The 14855-nt window shown below is 34.4% G+C and overlaps 1 protein-coding gene across 13 annotated transcripts in view; it reads right to left on the bottom strand.

Annotated features, from left to right (window-relative positions):
* The window catches only part of LOC131694112 (transient receptor potential cation channel trpm), a 355889-nt gene that overhangs the window by 193444 nt on the left and 147590 nt on the right, over positions 1 to 14855 (bottom strand). For 5 of the 13 annotated variants that reach the window (XM_058982528.1, XM_058982527.1, XM_058982526.1 and 2 more), the window contains exon 1: positions 2901 to 3638. The exons of 5 other annotated variants lie outside the window; for them this stretch is intronic. In XM_058982528.1, the coding sequence (XP_058838511.1) occupies positions 2901 to 3158 (258 nt within the window). In that variant the 5' untranslated portion in view covers positions 3159 to 3638. Of the gene's footprint in view, positions 1 to 2900; positions 3639 to 14855 lie in introns of those variants that run through there. 3 more of the 13 variants (XM_058982531.1, XM_058982532.1, XM_058982534.1) reach the window with 3 other exon arrangements.

Raw genomic sequence — 14855 nt, forward strand, 5'->3', positions numbered from 1 at the left:
GTTCGTGAATGATGTGGCTTTCGTCTTAATGTGTGGAGGGAAACTGTTCTTCGCCGACGACTTGAAAATATTTCTAATTATAAGGAAAGAAGCCGATTGCCGTTAGCTACAGTATCTCGTTGATACCTTTTATAGTTGGTGTAAAAGAAACATGATGGTTCTTAGTGTAGCTAAATGCTTTGTTATCAGCTTTCATCGAACGAGGAACATGTTTACTTTCAACTACAACATCGCTGGAACTCAGCTGCAACGCGTTGATCATGTTAAAGGTTTGGGCGTCATCCTTGATGAAAGGCTAACGTACACCCATCACTTCTCAGCGATCATTGACAAAGCTAATCGTCTACTAGGTTTTATGTTCAAAATATCCAACGAGTTCCGGGACCCTTTGTGCTTCAAAGCGTTGTATTGTTCGCTGGTGCGCTCACAGCTGGAATTCGCAAACGTCGTCTGGTGCCCCTACCATGCAACTTGGAGCCAAAGAATTGAAGCCGTCCAGCGCAGATTCATAAGATATGCGTTACGTCAATTGCATTGGAATGATCCGCTGAACTTGCCGCCATACGAAGACCGTTGTCGATTACTAGGACTGCACACTTTAGAAGATCGTAGACACGCGTCGCAAGCTACCTTCGTATCTATGCTTCTTCTCGCCGAATACGATGTTCCCGATCTCCTATCACAAATTAACCTCTACGCAGCAACCCGTGTCCTTCGTCCTCGAACACTGCTGCAGACTGAAATGCGTAACACTAACTACGCTGCCAACAGCCCGATACTAGCAATGGTCCGTCGCTTCAACGATTTTACCGACAACTTCGACTTCGTCATTAGTTCTGCACAGTTTAGAAATCGTTTGTTATCACTTTAGGTTAATTATTTGTAATTTAGTTCATTAAGACTCATTGTCAGATGGACGTAAACTGTTAAATACAAATACAAATAAATACAAATAAATAACGATCACCGCTTTCAAATGGGTTTACCTAAAAATGTCCAAAAAGAAATTTATGGGATTTGATAACTAGCAGGTAGAAAATCATTTGGGGACCTAAACTCATTAACCCTTTCATGCCCAACGTTTTTCTAGTGCATGTACGATTTTAAAACTATTTTTCCTTGAAAACGGTGGGGTCAAGAAATACGAAAAGCCATTTTTCATAGAGATAGGTGCTTCCCACGCAGTGCTAGAAGCTGCCCAATTTTTTCCTTCCAATGCTCAATACAATTCTCCTAGAATATTTACAATAGTCCACTTGTGTGGAAAACGTAGCCAAAATCACTCTAAATTGATAAGTTTTGTCAGTTTTCAATAATATTGCAACAAAACGAAGATATATGAAAAATTAATTTTTCGTCGTCAACGTAAACTGTCCCTGGCAGCACTGCTCCTATGGAATGCAATCAGACTAAATGCAATAACTTCAGTTCTAGAGCTGATTCTTGTAACTGTTAGTACTCAAATGAAAGACAATAGTCACATTTATTAGCCGTACTTGTTTTTGTGAGCAAATCTTGCCTCAATCAAAAGTTATAGCTGTTTAAAAACGCTTCTAATCCACCTAACAGTGTGATGAGACATTTCTTACAACTGTTATCATTCTCTTCGAATATTATATCGTTTGAGAACTTGGAAGTGTTCGGTGATTATTTCTAGCGGTTGTAGATAGAAAAATGAAATACAAAATTCGTTTTATCGTAATAATGTTTGGCTTATTTCAATGGATTATTACTATATTGAACAATAAATAGGCCACAAAAGGTAATCCACAAACAACAAACCATAACTTTTAAAGTATTCAAAATAGATATTTGAAGTCTTCAGTAAAGTTATTCGCAAAAGTAAGAGATACAAATTTGCTGAAGGCATCATTTCGATATAATCACTTCCACGAAAATTTGTGAAAATATCTCACTCATAGGGGGATTAATCAGCAAAAGCATAATACCGAAAGAAAGGGCATATTGCCTCCATAAAATTCTCCGAAGATACTATTGACCTAAAATAAGCCGTTTTGGCGTTAATAATAGATTACATGTTTTTGGTCATATTTCTGGCAATGGGAAATGATAGAAATCTTTCGTCCGCATTTAATGTTAAATATCTCTTTTGATAATAGTCCGATTTCAACAATCTATAGCTTGTTCGAAAGGTATTCGTTAAAGCTGTCTAAAAACATATAACATATGTTAACCTATATTGTCAATTTTGGCAGATAATTCAAAAAAACTGCAAAAAGCGCCATTTTTACGCATTCAAACATTCATATCTTGGAAAATGAACATCAAAATCAAAAACAAATTAATAGTGTTCTTACTGTTTTTAGTTCTTTCATTTAAAATTGATTTGGATAAGATCGGTTCAGCCATTGCTGAGAAACACGAATGAGAATTTGTCCGTTACATACACACACAGACACATACACACACAGACATTGTCCCAAATCGTCGAGCTAAGTCGAGTGGTATATAAGACTCTGCCCTCCGGGCCTCGGAAAAAATCTTGAAAGTTTGAGCGAATTCTATACATTTCTTTTATAAGAAATGTAAAACGTTGTTGTCCACGAACAACATGGGCATGAATGGGTTAAAAGCCAATTATTGGCCATATAAACCAATTTTTATAGTTTTGCCATAATTCTGTATGCTAAGGTGCCACTGTGCTATGATGATTCGATGTTAAAATCAAATTCAGGTATTTTTTAATCATTTGGACCATACCAATATAATGGCTGGAATATATTTTCACTGACTTCTTTATAATCTTTTAGTGGGACATCTTAGATTCGCTTGAATTAACCCTCAATAAATCATACAACAAAACAACTTTCATCATCCACAGAAAGTGATAATGCACAACACATCCGTGACGTGACTAATCCACTTCAGCATTGATTTACCTTGCAGATTTCAAACAGGTGAACCACGTTCAGATCCAACGGCTCGAACGACGACCGGGACGAGACGGACGAATTATTGTCAAAATATAGCGACGGCGGTGGTGGGGATGGGGCTCTTGGAGGTGTTGCCGTCAGATCAAAATTTTCCATTCGACGCAATTTTTGAACCAGCACCGGGAATGGCATCTCGTGGGTATACGAATCGTGCGCTTCGGACACTGCTGCTGGGATGCTCCCATTTGTGCTGGATGGATTCATGACGGGGAACGGGGGCGGGGAGGGTGTTAGCCGGTTACGTGGGACTACCGGTGGCTGGGGAGCTGGTTCAGAGTGTTATTAAATTTACGTTAGATTTTTTCTGCAAGCAAATCTAGATGATACAGTTCACTCAATTCGGTGCTTTTGAGACCGTACATCCGGCGGGACAGAACGACTCTCGGGACTATTTTTGCTACAACCGACGGACGGAGTTGATTGTGACGGGAACAGCAATGGAAAAGTAATTTAATTTCAATGATTTAGTCATTATGAGATTTTGATGATATTAGATGGCGAAACAAGAGCCGAAAAATTTGAAAACGAAATAAAGTGCATTTGGGTAGTCCTATTTAAGGTGAGCGATTGAATTCGTTTAAACAGAGGGCGTCACTGTTCAATATGCTAGAACATTTCTTCGAACATTGAATTGTAGTTCTCAGTAAGATGAAAAGGAAAATTACATGAAATCTACAACAAAAATGTTATGTAAAACCTAAATCGAGACTAACATGAAACATTGGATTGTCTTTGTTGTTCAATAACACTGATTATCAATTTTTTAAAAGCAAACATGTTTAATCACACCGACGTCTGCAATATCTAGAATGTGTAACGGATAAAAAAGCTCAAAACTCAAATCACAGCCTGTTACTCTTCTAATTAAATCCAACACATGTGTCGCCGGTTGCCAGCTGATAACCGCTCGTGTTCGCCATCCAGCAGTCAACACCCACCACCACCGCTTATCTTCGAAGCGCAGTCCTTTCAAAACTTTGCCACACCTTGCTACGGTCTTGTCACGCTATATGCCACCTTTTTAGCAACCGTTTGCTAGATTCATTAGCACTTCAGATACGCGTTCCCCTATACATCGCATAGTTGTTGAACTTTTGGCAAAAGTTCATCTCGAGTAGTATGATTTACACCTCTGGAAGTTTTCAGGAACTAAATATTCACAAAGTTGTGCTTCTTCTGAACTGGCACTACTGCTTGGCTGAGGTTTTGCACGAATGCTGCCTAATCATGCAGGTACATATCACCATCCAAAGTTAGTCACACTGGAGACCCGAATATAGGTACGTCTAATTTAAACACCGGCTTCAACGGTACTGAACGCGGTACGGTATACCGTAACGGTACAGCTCGTGGCCAACTTTAGACAAACGTATCGTGATAATGTTTGTATACAGATAACGTCGGCAATTTTCTCCCACTTTTGCCATGTGTTAGCATTATTTTGATTTATCAAGCATCTTTTGGTTTCACTCGGGCCTTGGTGAAGTTGTTTACGAGTTTTGCAGCGCACCAAATCAATTCTGGCGGGTTTACTGCGTGTTTAGTGTCGTCACGTGGGAAATTTATGACTGCGTTAATTTGCATGTGGGTTAGAAATATATGCTTGAAAAAATAAGAACTAATCAGTTTTGCTTTATGCCTGTATCATAAAACATGCAGAAAAATTAAACGTTCAAAGGTGCAATATGTTTTCAGTGATATCAAGCCATGAATTATTTACAGTAAGTAAAACAATGAACACTTTATTACATCACAGTATTTTATAAATAATATATCCCGCTGAAACTGAATCCTTTCAATAAGAAAACCACTGTAGCCGTAAAACCAATAAACCGGCAGGCAAATGTTATTGCCTACTATTCATTTTCCCTCTGTTTACCATCAGACCACCCACAAACAGTGGCTCGGTCCACCGATTACAGTGCCGATGGCGGCGACAGCAACGACAACCATCGCCGCATCCTATCATCACGTCAACGCTTGTCGATAATGTTTTATGAGGCAACTATAAACGACTTCTGTGCGGCAGCTGCGTGGTGTGGTGACAATCACACTGATGCCACTTCTCCCACTATAATTTTATTTAAACGCATTTTGATTGTTCTGATTTGCTACGCCATTACCCTCCGGAAGAGCGGGTAGTGCACTGAGTCCACAGCGTTATGACATTCTAGCGAACCCGTCTTAGGCCGCTTCAGGCGATCGCCTTAATGTTGATAGATGATTATCGGAGGGTTAAGCAAATGCGCGCTATGATATCACGGTGTTCCTAAAACCGTTATTCAATAAAAAACAGATTTAATCCACCTATCAGTGAGATGAGACATTTCTTACACATATCACTGTTGTATTATTCATTAGCTTGCCGATCACACGCTAAATTTACAAGCAACTAGATATGAGATGTGCACGAATAACGCTTCGAATAAACTGAATAAATTAAAGAAAAATAATAAAACAAAACAAAATTTAAAATAAAAAAAGTTATTCATAAAATGGATAGAATGATTAACATAAATCAAATTAATAAAATAAATAAATCAAATTAGCTCAAATTAAAATTAGACGATATTAAAACGTAATGAAATTAACATAGTGAATTAAATTGTTTCAGCATAACAAGCTATCATACAATAACATAAAAGACTGGCTAAACCGAATTGATAAAATTAATAAACTGAATAAAATATGTGAACTGGGAAAAACTAACCATTTAATAAAATGATTGAAATAAATAATATGAAAAAAATCATAAAAAATTGGAATAATAAAATAAATACCTAATATGAATAATATGGATTAAATTAACTCTTCCATACCTAATGATTTTGTCGCATATATAGGGTTCCAAAACCGTTTTTCTTAAAAGTGTTAGAGTAAAGAAACACGAAAAACCTGTTTTGATCAAGATAGATGCTTCTCTAGCAGTGTTAGAAGCTGCTGAATTTTTACATACTAATCCTAATACACATTTCCTGCAAAGTTTTCAATAGTTTGGTTGAGCAGAAAAGGTAGCCGAAAGCAGTCCAAATTAATAAGATTTATCAGTTTTCAAAAATATTTGAAGAAAACGAAGATATATCAAAATATAATTTTTTACCGATAACTGAAAATGTCTCTGGTAGCACTGCTCTAGTGAAATCCAATCAAAGCAATTGCAATAACTTGAGTTTTACGGATGTTTCTTGTAACTATTGGCGCTCAAATAAACGGTGATTGTCACAATTATTAGTTTTACTTTTTTGTAAAGAAAACTTGTCCAAGCCCAAAGTTATACTGCCCATGAATGCATATTTGTCCCGTTTTCTATCTTTATGGGACTGATTTGCGAGCATGGGCAGTAAAGCTATTTGAAAATGTTGTTCATAAATAACAGGATAAACAGAGAGTTAATAAAATCAATAAAATGAATGGAATGAATAATATGAACAAAATAAAGAATTTTTATCACAATAAAAATGTTTTCTGTCTTTTTATCATTTTTTCATTTTGTTTGTTTTTAAGCAGTTAAATTATTAAAATGAAAAAATCAGCGATATTAAAAAGTAATAGAATTAATAGCAGAAATTATATTGTATCTAATTAATGTTCTAGATGAAATGAATAAAGTGAATGACTGAACAAAATTAGTCAGAGCAGTTAAATTATTAAAATGAAAAAATCAGCGATATTAAAAAGTAATAGAATTAATAGCAGAAATTATATTGTATCTAATTAATGTTCTAGAGGAAATGAATAAAGTGAATGACTGAACAAAATTAGTCAGATTATAATATTTATGAATAAAAGTGTGAACCAGAAAAATATCAGAAAAAATATTAGAAAAAAGTGAATAAAATAAATTAAATGAATAATTCGAATAAGATTAATAAGATAATAAACTGGTCGGAATGCATACAAAGAATTAAATCAATAGAATAGATAAAATTAGGTCACATAAACAAAATAAATAAAAACAATGCTAAATGAAAAAAATCTTTAAAATGAAATAATCATATATTTATTATTAGTCAAACATTTAAAATGCAAAAAATAAACCAAACGAATATAATGCATTAAAGGAATGAGCTGGAAAAAATGAGAATATATAATAATATTTTAAGAAAGTTATTGAAATGAAGTAAATGAATAAAACGAATTTCACAAATTCCAAAACCATTGTTTCAGAATATTCTGAAATGTTTGTGAAAATCCCATTGCAAAGAGCACGTTTTCGTTCTTCTTTTCTTGACGGAATTTTTAGGATTATCTGGTGTTTCTACTTTATTGATGGTCCTTAATTAGTCATCAGAAAATCTAGAAATCAGGAATTTGTTTTGGAATTAAAAGATATCTTTTTGGTTACAGACATCTGAAAAATGATTTTGTATAGAATGGAATTTTCAGGTTCAGTATTTTAACGCGTAATTAGAAATAGCAAACTGAGAAAAGGCCAGCTGTAAATAGTATTCATTCGCATTGAAATATCTAGTAAAGAGTGTCAAGTGTCCAGGCTATGTTGGCAATTATATTATTGTCGATAGCATAAAACTCGTACATGCAGTCGATTACAATGCAGTCTTTTTCCACCCATCCTTATTACTTGCGAATTGTTTCGTTCGGAACTCTCGTTCTGGAGATATGGGTTAATGAGTCCTATACAAAGCAATACCATTGCAAAGAAATAGTTCAAACTACCAGAATAAGTATTTAAATTCATCGAAAAGCCAGTTAGTATTGAAAGTACCCCTGCACTGCTTTGAGACATGAACATTCTTGAAATTACATGTCGTATTTTTTCGCAAATAAACATGCTTTTAGTCACATTGATCATGAAAAATGTATATTGGGGTTTTCAATACAACTCAGTGTCAGTTGTGAGGAATGGTAAATGAGAGAGCTGTGACATTATTTTTGTTTATAGTGCGAAATTTTGAATCCTTACATCTTTATTTTCAATAATGCAACTGATAAATTTTCACTACAATTTTGTTATTCAAAAATACAGTTGCTCTTGGTGCTGCTACGAGTATAATACGAATATGAATTATATTAGAAATCTATTTTCTCAATAACTACGATAATTACTTGATGTATTCATATACCATCCAACGTTTATCTCACGAGTGAACGCATTGCTCAATCCAACGGGTAAATACATCAACTCTGGACAATGAGGGTGGATGTAGCGTAGTTGGTAAATCGATTGCCTTGTACGCAGCGAACCTGGGTTCGAGTCACGACCCCGCACAAAGGGTTAGAAATTTTTCATAAGAGATTTTTCTAACCCGAAGAGGCGAATGACCTTAAGGTTAAAACCTCTATAATCGAAAAAAAACTCTGGACAAATTTGCACTTTGAAGTGAATTTACACATTATTTTGTCTTTGAAATGAACTTGCTTATTAATTTTTGAAAAATAGATAATTGATTATTAAGTAAATTCAGAAAATGTTTTCGGAATCAAAATCCTTGAATCACGCAGATGTGTTTGCATACCCGGATATTCAAAATCGGTTTAGTTTTGACCCTAAAAACCAGTAAAGCAATACTCTGTATGGAACGGTCTCATTTTTAGTTAGTGGAAATTGGTAAGCGAAGAATGAAAATACAAAATGTTTAATATCTCCGCCGCTCGTGAACGGATTTTGACAATCTATAGCTTGTTAGAAAGGTATTTTCATAAGCTTTTTGTTTCTGATTATTTCACGCGATTTAGTTGCCTTGTTCGCATGTTATTCGCTTCAAACTAGCACTGTTTTGACAAAATTACCCATATCTCAGAAAGTAAACAACATATCGAAAAACAAAAATAATAGTGTAAAATGGGAGCGTTAGGCCTTTCATTTGAAACTAGTTTCAATAAGATCGGTTCAGCCATTGCTGAGATAATTACATGACATTTTGTACATACATACATACACACATACACACATACACACATACACACACACATACAGACATTGTCTCAATTTGTCGAGCTGAGTCGATTGGTATATGAAACTCGGCCTAGGAAAAAGATTTCAAAGTTTGAGCGAATCCTATACATTTCTTTTGTAAGAAATGTAAAAATGACCATAAATTTGGCATAAGGCATTCGACAGATACAGTATCCAAGCATCCAAGAGAGATATGACGATTTGAAGTTTTATGATACGTTTCATAAGGCTACCAACAAACACCCACGGGTTTGGTCCAATCTCTATGAACAAAACAATATTTGTCTACTTATTTAGTGAAGGGCATTCAAAAGATATAGTAATAAAGTATATCCCCTGCAAGTTTGGAAATATTTCATTGACGGAATCGAAAGTTATAACGGTTTGGATGTGGTATGCGGTCATAGATGGGTTTTCTACCAGACTTCAAGCGTGAATCCATGTTTGTCCATTGACTATTTAGATGGTTTATACGTGTCGCGATTTTTAAAGGAAACCCTTACCATTTTATTACATAAATATTATGTACAAATGATGTTATTAATATGGTGCACTGAAAAAATATGAAAATAGGGTTGTCTACCAAACGTTAAATATAATGTGTAATTTAAAAAAAATAGATGAAAGTTGGAATGTTTACTTCAAAAGGCCATATCTCAATAGTATGTTGACCGATTCTAATTATTTTTTTCATTATTGAACAGGTAGACGTTTCATCGTTAATTTTCATCAAGAAGAATATAAAATAGAGTTTGCTACTTCAAACAATAGACAACTTAATTATCCTCAACTATATGTATTATCACTATTTAGTAAATATATTTATATTCAAATCGACGACCTATCAATTTCTATACATTAGTTGAATGCAACGAACGCAAACTATAAATCATGGAAAAATAAAACCATAAATTCAATACATATATTCAAAAATATGAAGGTATTTGCTGATTCAGATCAATTTATGTTATGATACGGTTTTTGTTGGAAATTTTGTACAATCGTGATTTGCTGGTTGGGTTGACAGATGTTAAAAGTGGGGGATGTTATTAGTAGGGGGATCAAAGGGGATGTTATTAGTACAAGTTCATCTGCTCATATCTCTAACTATTGTCAGTTTTATTGTCGAATTGAATTTAACATGAGAATTTGACATTCAGATGTCGACAATGTACACCGTACAATGCGACCAGCGAATCACGACTGTGTTAGTTTTAACATTTCATATATCCATAATTTGTAGTAAACAGCTATTGCAACTAGTATATAAAAATTGATAGGCCGCTATTTTTAATACAAAAATAATCACTAAATAATTATAATACATATAGTTGAGACCAATTATATTGTCTATTTATTTATGTAGACAACTCTATTTATATTCTTCTTGATGAAAATTAACGATGAAACGTCTACCTGTTCAATAATGAAAAAATAATTAGAATCAGTCAACATACTATTGAGATATGGCCTTTTGAAGTAAACATTTCAACTTTCATCTATTTTTTTTAATTTACACATTATATTTAACGTTTGGTAGACAACCCTATTTTCATATTTTTTCAGTGCACCATATAAATAACACCATTTGTACATTATATTTATGTAATTAAATCGCAAGGGTTTCCTTTAAAAACCGCGACACGTATAAACCATCTAAATAGTCAATGGACAAACATGGATTCACGCTTGAAGTCTGGTAGAAAACCCATCTATGACCGCATACCACATCCAAACCGTTATAACTTTCGATTCCGTCAATGAAATATTTTCAAACTTGCAAGGGATATACTTGATTACTATATCTTTCGAATGCCATGTACTAAATAAGTAGACAAATATTTTTTTTATAGAGATTGGACCAAACCCGTGGGTGTTTGCTGGTAGCCTTATGAAACGTATCATAAAACTTCAAATCGCCATATCTCTCGAATCCCTCGATGGATCATTTTGAAATTCACTGAGAAGATGCTTGGATACTGTATCTTTCGAATGCCGTATGCCAAATTTATGGTCATTTTTTTAGTTAATAACGGTTTTAGGAACACCGTGTATATGACTTTATCCGACTAAGAAAATACAAATAACTTCTTGCTGTCAAAATATATCATATTCAGTATTCAAGAAATAGAAGCTTTCGTTCATTCGAATAATGTGACTTGAAAGGACCTAGTAATTGAAATGAAAAGAAAAAAATAAAATTTCTTTAATTCCTTAATGGTCTTAAAATTATATATTTAGCATTAGACGAATTTCGCGCCAACTCGAACAAATGTTGGCAGCACCCTCTCAGATTTTAATGAAACATTCTGTACATGAAGACTTTGTCACAAAAAGCCACTTTGCATACTTTGTTATTCCAAAAATGATGTAGACTGTCTTTTGAAAAGGGCCAATTTTTTTTATTATTTTTTTTAAATAGCTATAGTTTAAAAATGACAAATCCTACATAAAAAATATTGAAAAAATTCTTCATTGAAAAAAAATTTCCTTGTCCAAACTGATTTTTTTCTTCAGTGTATTTCTATAGAAAACTAAACCAGTGAAAGTCATAATCATCTCAAGATCCATTTTCCCAGCTGCTAGTTGCCTGACACATACAAAAAGTATCAGTAACGTATTTAGTATATATTCATAACAAACTTGAATGAAGACTGGAAGATTGGAAGACTTGAAGACTGCAGTTCATTTGTTCCTCTCAAAACTGATTAATTTCACGAAATAATTGACAAACTGTTCTAAAATTTATTTTATGTCTGATGGACTTAATTACAATCAATTGAAATTTTTTTTAAGAAAATTGATTGAGTAGTTTTTCGGCAATCGTAATCACGGAAAAACCATTTCTAGTAAGACGACATTTCGAGATAATCGAATTTAAATATCAAATTGCTACTGCTCTTGGTAGACGAAGCGCCATTGGAAGCGCTGTAACTTACGGTCTATTTCTCGGATCTCTATGAAAATTGGGAAAAGCATTTTCAAGGAGTTTCGAAATTTCGATTTTCTGAAAAATGAAAAAGTATTAACTCCTTAATGAAAATATGCTTCGTTGCTAAATTAGACAATATCTTCTCACAAACTGAGTTTTATTGGATTCTGAGATGATTATGACTTTCATTGGTTTAGTTTTCTATAGAAATACACTGAAAAAAAAATCAGTTTGGACAAGGAAAAGTTTTTTTCAAATAACTTTTTTTCCTTTAAAGTGCCCAACTTGAATTTTCGATGGTAGGTAGGGAATATAATTATCTATCTTGGAATAAAATTTCATCCAAATCAAAAATGGGGTTTTTTGTGAATCGACTTTAAATTTTAAAATCGATTTTTTTCAGTGTAGGAGTCAATGAAGAATTTTTTCAATATTTTTATTCGAAAATTTGTGAAAATCACTCTTACAACATTTTTTGTAGGATTTGTCATTTTTAGACTATGGCTATTTGAAAAAAAAAATTGGTAAAAAAATTTGGCCCTTTTCAAAAGACAGTCTAGATCATTTTTGGAAAAACAATGTATGCAAAGTGGCTTTTTGTGACAAAGTCTTCATGTACAGAAAGTTTCATTAAAATCTGAGAGGGTGCTGCCAACTCTGAATACGATTTGGCGCGAAATTCGTCATTAAATACTTCGCACTTGATTCAAAGTTTTTAGCAGGAAACCAATTTTTTTAGTTTGAATACTAAAACAATCAATAGAGTCTACTTTGTACTTCTGGTCGAGTCAGACCTACAATCCAGAGAGAATAGGGAGAGAGACGAATAGTGAAAACCAGTCAAAATGGCAACACTTCTTTTACGATGATTTCAACACTAGTATTTTGACAACCGCTTGCACACTTTAGATGACTCCTATTATATTTTGTAAATAAACCGTATGTTGATCGTTGGATATGTTTGACAAATGATGTTCATTTTGAAGTAAAGAGACGAAATAATTCCAAGGCTTGTGTTTTTAACGACATTCAATTAGCAAGGGACTGAAAAGTGAAGTATATTTTTCAATATTTAAGAGCCATAGTGCTCAAGGGAGAACAAGGAGTTGAAGGAAGAAACTTTAGAAAAGCGTGGAAAGGGTCATATGAGCAAGCAAGTTTACCGGCGATTTAACCCTTTTTTTTTTTTTTTTTAACCCTTGTCTGCTACCGCAAGAGTCGGAATTTTTTGGCATTAGAAATACGTTTATATATTCCTTGTTTGGACGTAAGTCTTTGTTTTTTTCCTTTCTTAAGGATTTTTATGAACGTGTCCACTGGAAAACACACAGAGAAAGGATGACCGGAACGGTGAGAATGAAGAAAAGGTGAAAATTCACCTTTATTGGAAACACTGAGAAAAGATATGTCCTCAAGCAGGAATCGAACCTGCGATCACCCAGTGTCTAGTCGGGTGCGTTAACCACTCCGCCATCGAGGAACTGTGATGATGTCATCACATGTTCCCAACAGTTTTTTTTGTGATCACCGCCGCAGCCTCCAATACCTCCTAATTGACCCATCGACCCCAAATGTCTCCTATAAGCAGATCATCACCTCTCCCTCCTATTCCGTCAACCACCTGGCTGAGCACACCATTGCACACGTCACAGCAAAGGAAATACATGGGCCACCAATCGACAGCTGCGACATACCAGATTAAGTTTTTGCAAAGCATTTTTTTGCTTCTTAAGAAGCGTCTCTTGTAACTAATTCATAGGTAAACATAATTCCATTGTAAAAAAATTAAAGAAAAATGACGGTCTGAATTGCCCCGTAGCACAGTGGTCGCACTGGTACCAAAACGTGCGTTTAATTAATGGTGCTCTAGGAGTTGATTTTAGCGATTTGGAATGTTGGGAATACTTTTTCAGAATAGAAGCCCTCTTCTTTTGATGCATACTGAATTGTGATTAATTCACCTAAAAGTGAGATAGACAATTTATTTCCACTAACTTTTGAGATAGAGGCATGATGTCAATGACAAAGTTATAGAAAATTCTACTGCGAGAAAACTTATTGAACATGCAAACTCTCCAAAATGTAATGGTGTTGAAATAAAGCGCGTTGTTTGTGGGAGGCTCCCAAGTGATCATTTTTTCATTATAACTTTTTTCTGAGATTTTTGTAATTCTTCAAATGTTCCATGCAGTTGTTTAAATTAAGAAATTACAGATATTTGTCGAAGACTTCAACATTTTTTATTTCAAAACTTAAGAGTTATTAAAGTATTTCTATGTGTTATTCTATTCTACGAATATTCTAAAAAAACATTGGAAATGTCAAAGTACACATATGAATCCAAAACTCTCAGCTCTGTAGTCTTCAACTTACGAATTATTCATAAACTAACACAACAACACAGGTGATCAACTGTGCAAAAAATTTTGACTGTCTTTACAAGAGTAAAAACCATTACAAATAGTATTAGGGTTACTGCGCCCGAATTCATCTTAGCTCCTCTATTCATCCCACCCATTTGAACTCATTAGATAGAGAAGTATCTGCTATCTCCATTCAACGCATTAGCTCAAATGGTAGGATGAATAAGGGCACGTTGTAATCGACTTTACGCTTCGCTCAAACGCGAGCATTTGTTTTGCATTTTGTTCATCATAGTGGAATTAATTCGGAAGACATCGGAAAAAGTGTTTAATTATTTTGATGGTAAAAAGGTTTTCATGTTTGCGCGATCTCGAGTATAGCTGTGCGTAGATGATCGCGAAGGATTCGAGCATTTGTATGTTAACGTATTTGATCGCGTAGGCATTTGCCGCGTGTGGTAGTGAGTATGTAACTTCGTGTGTATAAATTCGATTGTATAATCGTGTAGTCCGGTCATTTGAATGTTCACACAAACCGCGAGTCTGATGCTCAAATTCAAGTGTATAGTTCAGATACTGGAAGCGCGAGAGTTTCCCCATATCACTAGGGTGCGAGGCAATGAAACTTGTTGTCTAGTGTACATGAGCGTCATTCATTTTTTGAGGATTGTCCAACTGAAGGCATGTAC

The sequence above is a fragment of the Topomyia yanbarensis genome, chromosome 3 (genome assembly GCF_030247195.1).
Source record: "Topomyia yanbarensis strain Yona2022 chromosome 3, ASM3024719v1, whole genome shotgun sequence".
Classification (NCBI taxonomy): domain Eukaryota; kingdom Metazoa; phylum Arthropoda; class Insecta; order Diptera; family Culicidae; genus Topomyia; species Topomyia yanbarensis.